Source organism: Vigna unguiculata, chromosome 5 (genome assembly GCF_004118075.2).
Source record: "Vigna unguiculata cultivar IT97K-499-35 chromosome 5, ASM411807v1, whole genome shotgun sequence".
In the NCBI taxonomy this organism is placed as follows: Eukaryota; Viridiplantae; Streptophyta; class Magnoliopsida; order Fabales; family Fabaceae; genus Vigna; species Vigna unguiculata.
The window spans coordinates 14707200-14721973 of NC_040283.1; the positions used below are offsets into that span (position 1 = coordinate 14707200).

The window sequence follows — 14774 nt, forward strand, 5'->3', positions numbered from 1 at the left end:
TATCTTACTTATTTTTTTAATTCATCAAACAAAGCAACTAATTTTCTAAATAAAAATACATTTAAAAATTTACTAAATTTATCTCCAAATATAAATATATATATATATATATATATATATATATATATATATATATATATATATTCCTTCAAACTCAATTCTAACCTAAAATTAAAATATGTATTATGATGATAAACATGGAGAGAAATAAAAAAGCAGAAAAATGTTATGTTAGAAGAAAAAAAAAATGTTACCACCGTGAGCTTTAGTAAAATGTCGGATGAATCGGTACAAAATCAAGTTCACCAAACCTTCCAATATGGCGTTAAAATATTCCCTTCTCAGTTCTCTCAGTTCCTGCAAAAGACATATTCTAACACCTATTATAAGTTGAATAGTTCATTTTTTAAATAAGAAACTCAAAAATAAATCATAGTTCTGCAACATTGTCGAAATACAAGCCCAAAATTCACAGAACTCATAAATGAAGGAAACCTATGTTGGGTTTTTATTTTAATAAACTTAAATGGATTAGCCGTTGGGTGGTTAATGTACTAGCCGTTGGGTGGTTAATGTACTAGCCGTTGAATAGTTAATGCACTAGCCGTTTATAGTCGTTGGGAGTACAACGGACGAAAATTGTAAGCCTATAAATTGTATTGCTTATGGCATGAATAAACACAATGAAAAGTGAATAAGTTTTCCATTCTAGAGCCTCTTTCTCCTAACAAAGTGGTATCAGAGCTAGGTAGACAACCAGAGAGCTAGAGAAAGCTAGGTTGTTCTTGAGTGTTAGAGAGAGTCAGTTGCCCGAGTGTCTGAGTGAAACAAATAGTGAGAGAGTGATGGCCAACAATATGTCCTTACCCCAGTTGACACAAAAAGCCAACTACGATAAGTGGAGCATGCAGATGAAGGCCTACCTCGGATACCAAGACGTATGGGATGTAGTTGAAACTGGCTTCGAAGAGCCAGAGGATTCTGATGAACAGACAGTCACCCAGATTGCTGCATTGAGAAAAACACGAGTCAAAGATAGGAAAGCTATGTATGCATTGTACCGAGCTGTGGACGATGCAGGCCTTGAGAAGTTAGCAAACGCTATGACTTCAAAAGAGGCGTGGGAGATCTTGGAGAAAACATATAAGGGAGATGACCGTGTGAAACAGGTTCGTCTTCAAGCTCTCAGAGGAGAGTTTGAGAGGCTGTTGATGAAGGAGAACGAAGGGGTAACCGAGTTCATATCTCGGGTGGAGACGGTAGCAAACCAACTCGACAAGAATGGGGAGCCGTTGCCTGCAAACCGAGTTGTGGAGAAAATTTTGAGGTCATTGACAATTGACTTTGACAACATTGTGTGTGCCATAGAGGAATCCAAAGACCTCTCAAAACTCATGGTGGAGGAGCTTGCTGGGTCCTTGGAAGCGTATGAACAAAGAAGAAGAAAGATGAAGGAAGACTACTTTGGCCAAGCACTCCAAGCAAAGACAAATTTTCAGGAGAAAAAGGCGTTTTATACTCAGAACACTCAAAGCAGAGGAAGAGGCCGGGAAGGTAGAGGAAACGGTCGCAGTGGCCGAGGTCGAGGCGGACAGGAAGGAGAGAGAGAACATACCAACAACCAAAATTGGCGCGAAAGAGGACACGGTTCATGGAGAGGAGGTCGAGTGAGCAACTCAAACGTTGAGTGCTACAAGTGTGGCAAGTACGGTCACTATGCAAAGGATTGTAACTCGGATAGGTGTTACAATTGTGGTAAAGTTGGGCACTTTGCAAAAGAGTGTCGATCTGAAAGTAAGAAGGAAGTGACGACCAATTTTCTCACAGAAGATGTTGAAGAGAATGGAGGGTTGTTGATGATGTCAATAGCCGAGGATATGCAATTGAACAACTCGACAGGACAACAAAGCAGTTCAACCAACTCGGTGTGGTACCTTGACACAGGTGCAAGCAACCACATGTGCGGAGATGAGCACTTCTTTAAAGAGTTAGCAAAAGTAGAAGCTGGAGATGTGTCTTTTGGAGATGATTCAAAGGTTGCGGTAAAAGGTCGAGGAACGATCTGGTACTTGCAGAAGGATGGTCGAGTTGGGGAAATTCGAGACGTGTACTATGTACCTGATCTCAAAAGTAACATTTTGAGCATGAGACAGTTGATGGAAAAGGGTTACTCGGTGTTAATGAAAGACCGAGTACTAGACTTGAAGGACAAACTTGGACGTTTGATTGCTCGTGTAGAGATGAAGAAAAACCGAATGTATAAGTTGGAATTAAAGATCATACAAGAGAAGTGTTTGAAACTTGATGTCTAGGATGAGACAATGATGTGGCACTTCCGGTTTGGTCACTTACATTTTGACGGGCTGATGGAACTGGTGAAAAAAGGTATGGTGCATGGGTTGCCAAGCATGGAGTTCAAAAGTAAATTGTGTGAAGAATGTATACTCGGCAAACAGTCGAGGACTTTGTTTCCGAGAAATGCCAAGTACCAAGCAAAGGAACAACTAGGCCTAATTCATACCGACGTGTGTGGACCAATTACTCCTGAATCCTTCAGTGGTAAGAGATACTTTATTTCTTTTGTAGATGATTTTTCACGAAAGACATGGGTCTACTTCTTGAAGGAAAAGTCTGAGGTGTTCAAGGTGTTCAAGAAGTTTAGAGCGATGGTGGAGAAAGAGACAAACAAACACATTAAGGTTGTTCGGTCTGATAGGGGAGGCGAGTTCACATCAACAGAGTTCATGAAGTACTGTGATGAGCACGGCATAAGAAGATTTTTGACAACCTCATACTCACCACAACAGAATGGTGTAGCTGAGAGGAAAAACCGAACTATTCTTGATATGGTTCGGTCCATGATGAAGAGTAAGAATATGCCAAAGGTGTTTTAGGCAAAAGCCGTACAATGTGCCATTTATATACAAAATAGGTGTCCACATGCAAGGTTGAATGAAAAGACACCACAAGAAGTATGGAGTGGACAAAAGTCGAGTGTGTCTCATCTCAAGGTGTTTGGCAGTGTAGCATATGCCCACGTACTAAGTCAGCAAAGAACGAAACTCGAGGATAAGTGCAAGAAGTATGTGTTTATTGGGTATGATGAGATGACAAAAGCCTACAAATTGTTAGACCCAATAAACCAAAAAGTGATAGTAAGTCATGATGTTCGAGTAGATGAAGCCAATGAGTGGAGTTGGAACAACTCAATTGAAGAGATGAGTGGAGATACTAGCCCGTTAATTGCTATACCACCGGCTACAGAAAATTTTGAAACCACTGACGATGAAGATGAACCCCGATGACCCAGAATACGAACCATACAAGAATTGTATGAGTCTACTGAACAGGTACATGTTGTTTGTCTTTTGGCAGGTTCTGAGAACATAACCTTTGAGGAGGCGGTGCAAGATGAGAAGTGGAGACTTGCAATGGATGAGGAGATCGATGCAATTGAGCGTAATAACACGTGAGAGTTGTCCAATCCCCCAACAGGAGCTCGACCCATTGGTGTGAAATGGGTATATAAGAAGAAGATGAATGCTCAAGGTGAAATAGAGCGTTACAAAGCCCGACTTGTTGCTAAGGGCTATAAACAAAAGGAGGGAATTGACTATGCTGAGGTGTTTGCGCCAGTCACTAGAATGGAGACAGTTCGACTGCTAATTTCAATGGCAGCTCAGCACAAATGATCAATCTATCAGATGGACGTGAAGTCAGCATTTCTGAACGGAATCCTGGAGGAAGAAGTTTATGTTGAACAACCACTGGGATACATGAGAAGAGGAGAAGAGAATAAAGTACTAAGATTGAAGAAAGCGCTTTATGGGTTGAAGCAAGCTCCTCGGCATGGAATTACCGCATTGACAAGTACTTCAAGAAGAAAGGATATGAGCAATGTCCATATGAACATGCTCTGTACATAAAGAAAAGTAAAGGTGATGTAATGTTTGTTGCTCTTTATGTAGATGACCTTATATTCATGGGGAACAATGTTAAGATGATTCAAGAATTCAAGGACATAATGACAAAGGAGTTTGAGATGACAAACATGGGATTGATGGAGTACTTCCTTGGCTTGGAAGTCAAACAGGGTGAGAAAGGCATTTTTGTGTCCCAAGAAAGGTATGCCAAGGAGATCTTGAACAAGTTCAAGATGACAAACTGCAACCCGGTTTCGACCCCAATGGAACCGGGTACAAAACTCTCGAAGTTTGATGGAGGAGACCGAGTTGATGCCAACAAGTACCGAAGCTTGGTTGGAAGCCTTCGCTATCTGACGAGTACAAGGCCAGACTTACTACTAAGTGTTGGTATAGTAAGTCGGTATATGGAGGAGCCGAGCTACAATCATTGGAAGGTTCTGAAGCAAATACTAAGGTATATTCGAGGAACAATATCACTCGGACTATACTATACTAAGTCAAACAACTACAAACTAGTAGGGTACTCAGATAGTGATTGGTGCGGAGATGTAGACGACTGGAAAAGCACATCCGTGTATGTATTTTTCATGGGCCACACAGCGTTCACTTGGCTTTCAAAGAAGCAACCCATAGTAACATTATCAACATGTGAAGCTGAGTATGTTGCAGCATCATGAAAAGCACATCCGTGTATGTATTTTTCATGGGCCACACAGCGTTCACTTGGCTTTCAAAGAAGCAACCCATAGTAACATTATCAACATGTGAAGCTGAGTATGTTGCAGCATCATGGTGTGTATGTCATGCAGTATGGCTTAGAAATCTTCTAAGCAAACTAGAGATGAAACAAGAAGAAGGTACTATGATACGAGTGGACAACAAATCGGTCATTGAGTTGGCAAAGAATCCGGTCAACCATGAAAGGAGCAAGCACATTGATGTGCGTTTTCATTTCATCCGAGAACAGGTAAAGGAAGGCAATGTGGAGCTGGTGCACGTGGGAAGCCGAGATCAAGTTGCAGATTTGTTTACAAAGCCACTACCAACTGTGTTGTTCAATAACTGCAGGAAACTGATCGGGATGGAGTATAATAGAAACATTTAAGTTTACGGGGGAGTTTTGTTGGGTTTTTATTTTAATAAACTTAAATGTATTAGCCGTTGGGTGGTTAATGTACTAGCCGTTGAATAGTTAATGCACTAGCCATTAGGTAGTTAATGTACTAGTCGTCTATAGCCGTTGGGAGTACAACGGACGAAAATTGTAAGCCTATAAATTGTATTGCTTATGGCATGAATAAACACAATGAAAAGTGAATAAGTTTTCCATTCTAGAGCCTCTTTCAACTAACAACCTACATTATGAAATAAGAAAAGAAAAACCAATAAATATTCAAACCTATTACTTGTTTCTTTTTTTCTTGCAGAATGAAACTGCCGAACAACAACTACACCAACGCTTGAAATCCACTAAGAGAGTCCTACCACAAACAACAATGCAAAAACAATCTCGATCTGTAAACAATACCCAAACCCAAATAACAATCCTCAAAAGGGAAGATTCAACAAAACCCCAAAATAAAATACCGCACCAGAAACGCAACACAGAAACACACCTTTAGTAATGAAGATAGATTTCGGACCTTCACTGTTCTCCTCCCATACAGAAACGCAACCAAGAAACTCACCTCCCACACAAACAAAACAACCACGGTCTGATTTGGGGAAAAGGATTTTAGGTAATTCATCAACCCACAAAAGCTCCTAGCCTTTTTTAAATGAATAAAACATCACTTCTCAATTACTTAATTGCCCTACAACCTCAATTCAAATCGATCCGATATTTGTTTAAAATAGCTTAAAATATTTTTTTTCCCAATTTTTGTAATTTTTTTTCAAATAAGTCCTAATTTTTGTTTTGTGTTCAAATAGGTCCTAATTTTCGTTAATTTTATTCAATTTGGTCCTTTTTTGCTGACACCATTTAAATCATTAACGGTTATTGACCGTCACGTGTTACTTCGTGATTTTTTTTATTTTTTTAATATTTTTTTTTTAATTTTTTAATTTTTTAAATGTGCATGTGTCAATCCAGTAGTGTGTTACGTGTTACTTCATGGTTTTATTGAATTTTGTTTTAGTTTTTTTTTATTTATTTTTTAATTTTTTAAATGTTCAGGTGTCAACCCTATAATATGCCATGTGTCAATGTCAATATTTTGTATTCAATTTGGTCCCTATATCTGTTATTTTTGTTCAATTTAGTCTCAATTTTTGTTAACATTAACCAATTTGGTCCCTCTTCAAATTGAAACCAAATTTAATTTTTATATTAAAATTAACATTTTTTTATTAAATACTTTTATATAATATTAAAATTCACATCATTATAACTTTGATATAAAAATTAATTTGCTCACATCTTCGATATGGACCAAATTGGTTAATCTTAACAAAAATTGAGACTAAATTAAATAAAAATAACAAATATAGGGACCAAAATGAATATAGAACATTGACTTTGACATGTTGCACGCTACTGGATTGACACGTGAACATTTAAAAAAATTCATAAAAAATTCAAAAAACCACAAAGTGACACGTGACACGCTACTGGGTTGACGTGTGTACATTTAAAAAAATCAAAAAAATCAAAAAAAAAATAAAAAAAGAATCATAAAAGTAACATATGACAGTCACTATTCATGACCGTTAATGATTTAAACGAAGTTAGAAAAAAATCCAATTGAACAAAACTAACAAAGAGAAAAATGTATTTTAACCTTTAAAATATTAATAAACACCTCGTAACAATTGGGCGTATCTTCAAAACCAGTATGAATATAATGTTAATCTTTTTCTTAATATTAGGTACCAAAATTGAATTCATTGGTATTCTTTTATCATGTTATTTTCAATGATATAAAAATATTTTGTTTTATGTTTATTACATTTTAAGAAATGGCACAAAGCAAATCTTAAAATTAAAAATTGTACATTTTTTATTTAATAGTTAATATATTTTTGTCTCAAAATTATTAAAATTGATATATTTTTCATTTAATAATTAATGTTTTTCATCTCACAATTATTACGAGTGTTTCATTTCTAAATTAAATTTAAATATTTAATCCTTGCATTTTTTAAAAAAATAGGTAAAAAGATCTTTCGTAACAAATGAAATATGAAAATTTTCATATGTAATGTAATACTATATGTAACAGACAAAATTTCACAATAAATTATATAATACAACCTCGACATATCATTTAGTGAAAACATATTGGATATATCACTCATTAAAATCATATTTTACATAAATTTTATAAAGTGAAAAAATAAAATAGAACTGAACATAATTTGTTATACTAATTTAAAAACAAAAACATAATCAACCTTTAAATTAAATAAAAACTTAAAACTAAACAAAGCACAACGACTATAAATCCCAAAGAGAATACAACACGCACTGCTCTAAGAACATTGTTCATGTTCCATCTGCTCCCCATAATCTGCACTCAGTCACAAACTAGACATAATTGTATAATCATGTATAAATACAAGTCAATTCATTCATAAAAAACCCGTAGAAAAGAAATGAAAAACAAATATACTAATATGTTAAAAAACACAATTCCAATTGATTTGTTTTCTCAGGTAAATGATAGTGCTACTTTACACAGATTGTACGATCGAACAAGCAAAACTATTATGAAATGAATGAGATGACTTAAGACCTTCTAATCAGATTTAAGGTATAGAACTGACATTTACAAAGTATCCAAAATGAATAGAAATCATTATCTCAAACTTCTGATGACATGTGGTTCGTGGGTGAACCCTGTCTTAAGGGTCCACCAAGGCACCCAAACCATCAATGAAAATCTCAACCAAGTAGTAATTTGCTGAACCACATAGCAGCTTCTTGTCTCTCCAGGTGCAATCTCGTGTGTTCATCTAGTAAACCATCTTCCTTTGTTCTAGTTTTTCTATCTTCCTGTTGAGTATGATAGATATTTCAGTTTCTGCAACTAAATTGGTACGATTACAGAAAGACCACCTTCAACTAACACGTGAAATGAATAAGTACAATGTACAGATGATATGGCAACTCAATCTTGACTTCTGGGAGGAGTAAGCTCTTCAGTCCTTATATTCAAACTCTCATTTTCCAATTCAACGGCAGTTTCTCTGGATTTGCTAAAAGTGTCAGAAGGAATATTGATTCCAGTAAAGCCAATCATGACAGATAAAGCTCCAAGGTAATCCATAAAGCCAGGAGCATGGCCAGTCAAGGTGTCCACAATAGCAGCCAATGGGACCTGAATAGTAAGACCAGCTGTAGCTACTGTGGTAGATGTGAGAAGAACAGCCTTGGCCCACAAGTAATCACTCAGCACATTATCCAGCAGTCCTAATTATGATTAGGAAAAAAATCCATACATTATAAATAGAACGAGTAAGAGAGAATTGTTGAAGCAATAAAATATTAGCTGTTTAAGAAGTGCCGATCAAAAGAAAATTAGTGGTTTAAGAGGAAGTGAAGTGTGGACATTTTTTTGAAGTTTGAGGTGTAAATGTAGATTTAATTTTTACATTTTGAAAAATGACTCTTGAATATTATTTTTTGAATTTGCAATAAACAGTTTGGTTCATAGATTATGCTCACTTTATCGCCAAAAGTAATCATCAAATAAGAAAGAAATAAAATATTCAGCCAATAACAGATCCATATAGCGTGATACCATGAATAGGAACACTGATTAGGCAAAATATAACATTATAAATTGCTTTCTAGATTCTCATCACTTCACTACGATTCTATGAAAGGCATATTTCGGTTTTCAAGTTTGACAGTTCTAATACAACGTGAATAGGTTTGTTGTTGTATAGAAATTTCACTCAATCTTTGTACCCATATTTTGGATATATATATATATATATATATATATATATATATATATATATATATCTTTAGCTAACGATGGTACTCTTGACGCTTACAAAGGATTTATAATGACTTACAAATGAGCATGTCTTGAGACAATCTAATTATGACTTACAAAAGAAATGTCATGCACACAAAATTAAGCAACTTTTTTTTCCTTCCCACTATTTCATGTCTCTGTTAACTGGGGTAAGGTTGTGTTTATGGCTAGGCCATCCTTTACAGTTTCTTAAATTTTGGTCTAAGAAATTTTACAATTATCAGAAACAAGTTCTGCATTTAAGAAGGATGATAATTCTCTGTTAGGACATTAAAAAGGGGAATTAGAAAAGTTACTTATTACAGGAATATCAAGGGCCAGCTCATCATATCTATAAATAGGAGGGATACTAGAGTAAAGAGGGAGATGTTCATTTTGTAGATTGAACATTAGCTCTCACAACAAGTGAACTTAAACCTAACTCGATCTTAAAAAACCGATTTGCAAAGTGAATTTTACATCAAAGACTAATCATCTTAAGTAGGAGAATAGATATTTATGGATAGGTTAATATCAAATGGCACGACTAGTTCAACAAAACCTCGAGAGGATAAATTCTAATGCTATCTTATAGAGTAGATTTAGACCTAACTTAACCCTATAAAATCAGTTTAAAAACTTAAAAGGTGGGAGGTTTCCACTTACATACTATAATTTGGCCACATCTCTAGTTTATGGGGAATCTCGAACAAGCTCTTTGTCAAAAGAGAGAACCTTAGAGGAGATAGTGTCCCCCCATTTCTTGTTCTTTCATTATATTCAATAAAAATATTTCTTTTCTTTCTCTTTTCAATTTGTTGTTCATAACATTTTGATGATCTAGTTTTGCTATTAAAGGGAACAGACAGTTGCTTTTTTCACCACTGAAAAAACATAAGGTAATGACAGATGTTCAGTTCAGGCAATAACAAGATTATGTTTCTCTCCTATATGTCAAAGTAAATCTGAACTTAAATCATCAAAAAGTCATCATAATTTAGAGTGAGGACAGTTTGCACATCATTTGATTTAATGCATGTAAATGATAACAAGATTTTCACAAATCGAAATTCATTAATTATTCTCATGCAGAATGCATATGGTCCATACCAAAAGAACATGGCTTTAATAATAGTACATAACTGTTTATACAGACAGTGAACTGGACAGAGCCTTAACAATATACGGCCCCTAATATGAATCTTATAATACTGATAAAGAGAAACCTTTTACCCTGAATGGGAAAAAAGATATTAGGAAAAACCATTTTTACCAAAAAAATTATGAAAACAATATTAGATATTAATGTTACTTTGTACACCCCGGTTCCCTTTAAAATGTGCAAATCTACAACATAGAAAAATGGGTTTGATGTAATGATAAAATGTGCAATCTGCAACATAAACAAAGTGAGTTTGATATAATGAGTTCCATAGGATACAAGATACAGGCAGGATGGGAAAATGGAGAAAGGCATAGAGGGTTATTTATGATCAGAAAGTAACTACCAAACTCAAAGCTTACTTTTATAGTTGAGTGCTACACATCCAGCTAAATATCCACCTACACTATATGGTAGTGAATGTTGAGATTTAAAGGTACAACATGGGAAAAAGTGAGAGTAGCAGAAATGAGAATGTTAAAATAGATGTGCAGCCATATAAGAAAAGAGTAAATATGGAATGATTATATGCGAGAAGAGAAAGGGTGGTACAGCATCTATTGAGGAAAAGATGACGGAAAATTGCTCAAGATGATTTGGACATGTTCAAAGAAGGCTACAAAAGGCGTCAATCAGAAGAGTAAAATGAAGTCACTCTAGTGAAAAGAAGAAGAACAAAAATAGCATTGGAGAAGTTGCCAAAGGAGATCTTGGGCTAAATAATATTCTTGAAAAATTGGTTTTTAACCAGGTCGAATGATGGCATCTCATCCATGTATCCAACCTCACCTAGAGGGACAAGGCTTTGTTGTACTTATCTGTGTATGTTTTACATTGTTATCCAATCAAAACTTACCCTTTCTATGAATTTTAAGGTAGATATTCTAAAATACAACAAATTTACCTACCATAGTAGTTTGTGATTGATGAGCAGTGTCAGAAACCTCTACAATGTAGGACACATATTATTTATTCTTAAATAACTTTGAATTCTAATAATAACTAAAATCGTCCTCCACTAATGATATAAGTGATCATCAAGCAGAAAGGGCTTCCTCATATAGACGTTAATTGGACAGCACAAACAACTGTGCACATATGTAAACAACCTATGTCTGAAAGAATGGTTCTAAGTAGAAGTTGGCTATTGTAGAAAACAATATGAAAAGGGCATACTGAGAGTACAAAGGTAAAACAGGTACGTTCTTCTCATAATAACAATTTCAATTTAGCAGCAGAAGTGCAGAACACGTAAAGAACTAGCTACATTCTAAAATTCAAAACAAAATGGAGAAACTAGTGATTACTGACCTTTACCGATTATCAGACAAAGCTGTTTCCAAGTAAGTGTACTAAAACTTTCCATCTTGGTAATATTTAGTATGAGGGCAACTGGAAGAAAAATAAAAAAATTAAAAAGCCCAAGATATCCAAGAAATTGAGCTGTACTAGCTTCACCACTCTTTCCATCATTATCAGGTAATTTCATGCGAATAAGAGTTATATAAACTGCATATAATCCTGCAGAAAGAAGAGCGAAAATGTCTCCAAGAAGAGGATTTGATGCAATTGCTTTTAAACCGGATTGCGAGTCACCTAGACTTACAATTATCGTTCCTCCCATACAAAGAAGAACACTGAAGAGCTTTAACCAAGTAAATCTCTCACCCAAGAATGCTAGGGAGACCAAGAAGGTAAAAAGACTGGATGCACTGCTTAAGATTGTGTTTGACTGCATATCACAAAAAAAAAAAAGAACTAATTTAAGCCAGGTGAATACGTGAAACAGAACTGAGAAATCCCAGAGGTTGAATACATATTTACTTACTGTGACTGTAGTATACTTCAATGACAAGTTAAAGGTGAGTTGAGCCAAAAACCAAAATGGGCAGATCAAAAGACTAACTTTGGCCACTCTACACCGACTCCACCGCCCTTTCTCATCAAGCTGATGATCAACCTTTTCAATCACATTAACTTGATCATCAACCAACACCCTTGTAACTGTCTCTGTTTGTACCAATTCAGAACCATTGTTTCTTTCTTCACTTACAACAGCAACCTCTTCAAGAACCAAGGATTCACTGGCTTCATTTCCTGCATCATTATCTTTGAGAAGGATAACCTGCTCCGAGTGCCTTACCCTTCCTTCCGTATGGGAATGACTATTGTCACTTCTCCAAAACCATAAACCCCCATAAGAATCCTCCAAATACCTCCCAATTTCAACAATTGGAATCAACACCACAAACAACGAATTGCATACGTAAGTAACAAGGAATGGTGACACACCAGCATCAACAACAGACTGCACTACAAAGCTAGCAGCTATCCAAATTGTTGCCACAGCAAATATGTATATCAAACCCAAAATCCATGTCCACGTTTCGTTATTCGCATCTTTTGAACCCATGACTATGTGTTACCCAATCCCAAACTCCAAATCAAGAATACCCGGAAAGAAAAGCCCTACCCAATGGGAAAATTATCAATACCCATTTGTTATTGTAGCAAAATATCACCTAAAAGCAACAAATGGCAGCAATTGGATTAAAAGCTCAGATTGAAAAATAATAGTGACAAAATTGAAGGAATGTTTGAAAAGGGGGAGATAAAAATAAAATGACACGAGGGATTAACACATTATTATAACGTACCTGTAAGAGAATCCATGGGTTAATCGAAAGAAGAAACGCCAAAGTTTAGTAGAAATGGATTTTCCATATATGAAGCTAGCCAGCCATTGATTTTACTTTCATTTACTTCATCTAATTACGGGGAAATTGGGAGGATTAATGTCAAACCGCGTTGAAATTGAATCCTTGAGGCAACCAAACACGCAAACAAGTGACAGAAGAGATGGGTGGCTTTCCAATATTGTGACCAATTTTCCTTCAACCGTCTGCATCGCATTTCTATTTGCACCACCTCTTCTGTTAAGAACACATTCCTCCACTTTTTTCACATCTCTTCAGCACCGCCTTAAAGATATTTTTTTATAACTGCTATCTAAGTCTACTTTTTAATTAAAATTAAAAAACTGTAATATTTTATTATTACAACCTAGTACAACAAACATTATATATCTTATTTTTTCTAGAATAAAAGAAACTAGTTTTGATTATACTATGTAAATAGTTCATATAATTAATCAAGTATTTGGTTTTTATTGTTCTCACACCACGTTTATTAAAGAAAAAATTAATATTAATATGTAGTGAATGTTAATTTTCTTTAAATACACGGACATAATAATTATTAAATTTTAAACATATGTTAAATTACATTAATCATTAATAAAAATCAATGAAAACAGAGATAAAATAAATTAATGAAATTAATTTTTTTGTAATAAGATTTCAATTTTTTTATTATACTAAAAACAAAATATATCAATATTTTTGTGCTCAATCAACTATTTATCCAAATTTTTATATAATTTATTGTTTTTACTTTATAAATTTACATGTTTTATCATATAAATTTTATAAAATTTTATAAAAAAATTACTATATAAACTAAAGAGTTTTATAACGAATTATATATTTATTTAATGTATATAAAGCGTTTTTTGTAAGATATAGTTATTGTTAATAAGCATAATATATTGATCTTTTAACGATGATTTCTCCTCTAATGGTTATACTCTCCATTTGTTCATTATCTAAATATATCCTAAAATATGAATTAATCTCAAGAAGTCTTGAACAAACTAGTTTGATGTAGTTTGATGATTTTTAAAAAGCATTTAACTAATTATATTAAGTTTATAAATGGTTATCTTAAGTTGAACTAAATGGATTTTATTTAATTAGCAAATAATTTATTATCTCACATAACAATTACTTTTATGTGGTTAAAACAAAATTGTTCAATGTTTCCAAATTAATCGATGAGTCAAAATAATAATCGATTATATTGATTAAAATTGATTTTCATGATTTTTGCAAATAATAATTATTTTAAACAGTAATTGATAATATTATACGATTAAAAAGTTACGGTTTCACGAATAATTATGATTAATAATAATATATTATACGGGTTCAAAAAGCATTTTAGTTCGAGTATGAAATGAAAGATACTGATATCTTGGCAGCATTTTGAATAACTCCTTAACCTGAAATTCCACTTGAAGAAGTAGGTGTTGCGGTAGCTCTTGAATCTTTTACTCGTACTTGGACAACTGTGTGGATTAATGGGCTTACCAGTCTTGATCATTACAAAAGACAATGATATCACATCGAACCTATTGTTGGGGAAGAACAAACTTTAATTTTTAAACTTTTTTAAATGGAAGGTATTCTATTTGGTTTAGAACTCTCTTTTTAATTATTTTTTAAAGTATTAGTTGCTTTTTTAAAACAAATTTTTTTGAATAATTATCTTTTACATTTTGAAGAAACTTCATTAGTCAAAATGATCAATTAAGATTGGAAGTACTATAGATTTTTGTTGCAATTCTTTTTAAGAATATTTGTCACTCTAGATTAAACTACAAAAAAAATTATTTTTAGCGGGGTTAGTTTTGGCATTTCTAAGATTTTAACACCCATTAATGGTTTTACCAGGAGTTTAGAATTCCCTGGAAACAATTAGAGTAACTAACATATTACCAGGGGTTTCTAGTAACCCCCAGAAATCGCACAACTTATTGGGGGTTTAGAAAACCCTGGTACTTCTTGGGGTTTTGAACCCCCACATCTACTTGCAATTTTG

At 34.1% G+C, this 14774-nt stretch overlaps 1 protein-coding gene and 1 long non-coding RNA gene across 2 annotated transcripts; both read right to left on the minus strand.

Moving 5' to 3' along the window:
* Positions 1 to 201: 201 nt before the first annotated feature.
* Positions 202 to 5715, minus strand: LOC114186159. Its single transcript, XR_003604980.1, has 3 exons — positions 5543 to 5715; positions 5333 to 5407; positions 202 to 357 (listed from the first exon to the last, which is right to left on the minus strand). It is a non-coding gene; the product is annotated as an uncharacterized LOC114186159 (long non-coding RNA).
* Positions 5716 to 7519: 1804 nt separating this feature from the next.
* On the minus strand, positions 7520 to 12992 carry LOC114184973 (thiamine-repressible mitochondrial transport protein THI74). Its single transcript, XM_028072416.1, has 4 exons — positions 12713 to 12992; positions 11884 to 12577; positions 11367 to 11787; positions 7520 to 8340 (listed from the first exon to the last, which is right to left on the minus strand). The coding sequence occupies exons 2-4, from the start codon at positions 12466 to 12468 to the stop codon at positions 8039 to 8041; spliced, it is 1308 nt and encodes a 435-aa protein (XP_027928217.1). The 5' UTR covers positions 12469 to 12577; positions 12713 to 12992; the 3' UTR covers positions 7520 to 8038.
* Between the last annotated feature and the right edge of the window lie 1782 nt (positions 12993 to 14774).

What these genes read in the sequence shown, in the direction of transcription:
- LOC114184973 (XM_028072416.1), bottom strand. Translation starts at nt 12,468, where the DNA reads ATGGGTTCAAAAGATGCGAATAACGAAACGTGGACATGGATTTTGGGT. An exon ending in TGAAGTATACTACAGTCACA is followed by an intron (nt 11,788 to 11,883) that starts GTAAGTAAATAT and finishes TGTGATATGCAG; the next exon opens with TCAAACACAATCTTAAGCAG. An exon ending in TTGTCTGATAATCGGTAAAG is followed by an intron (nt 8,341 to 11,366) that starts GTCAGTAATCAC and finishes AATCATAATTAG; the next exon opens with GACTGCTGGATAATGTGCTG.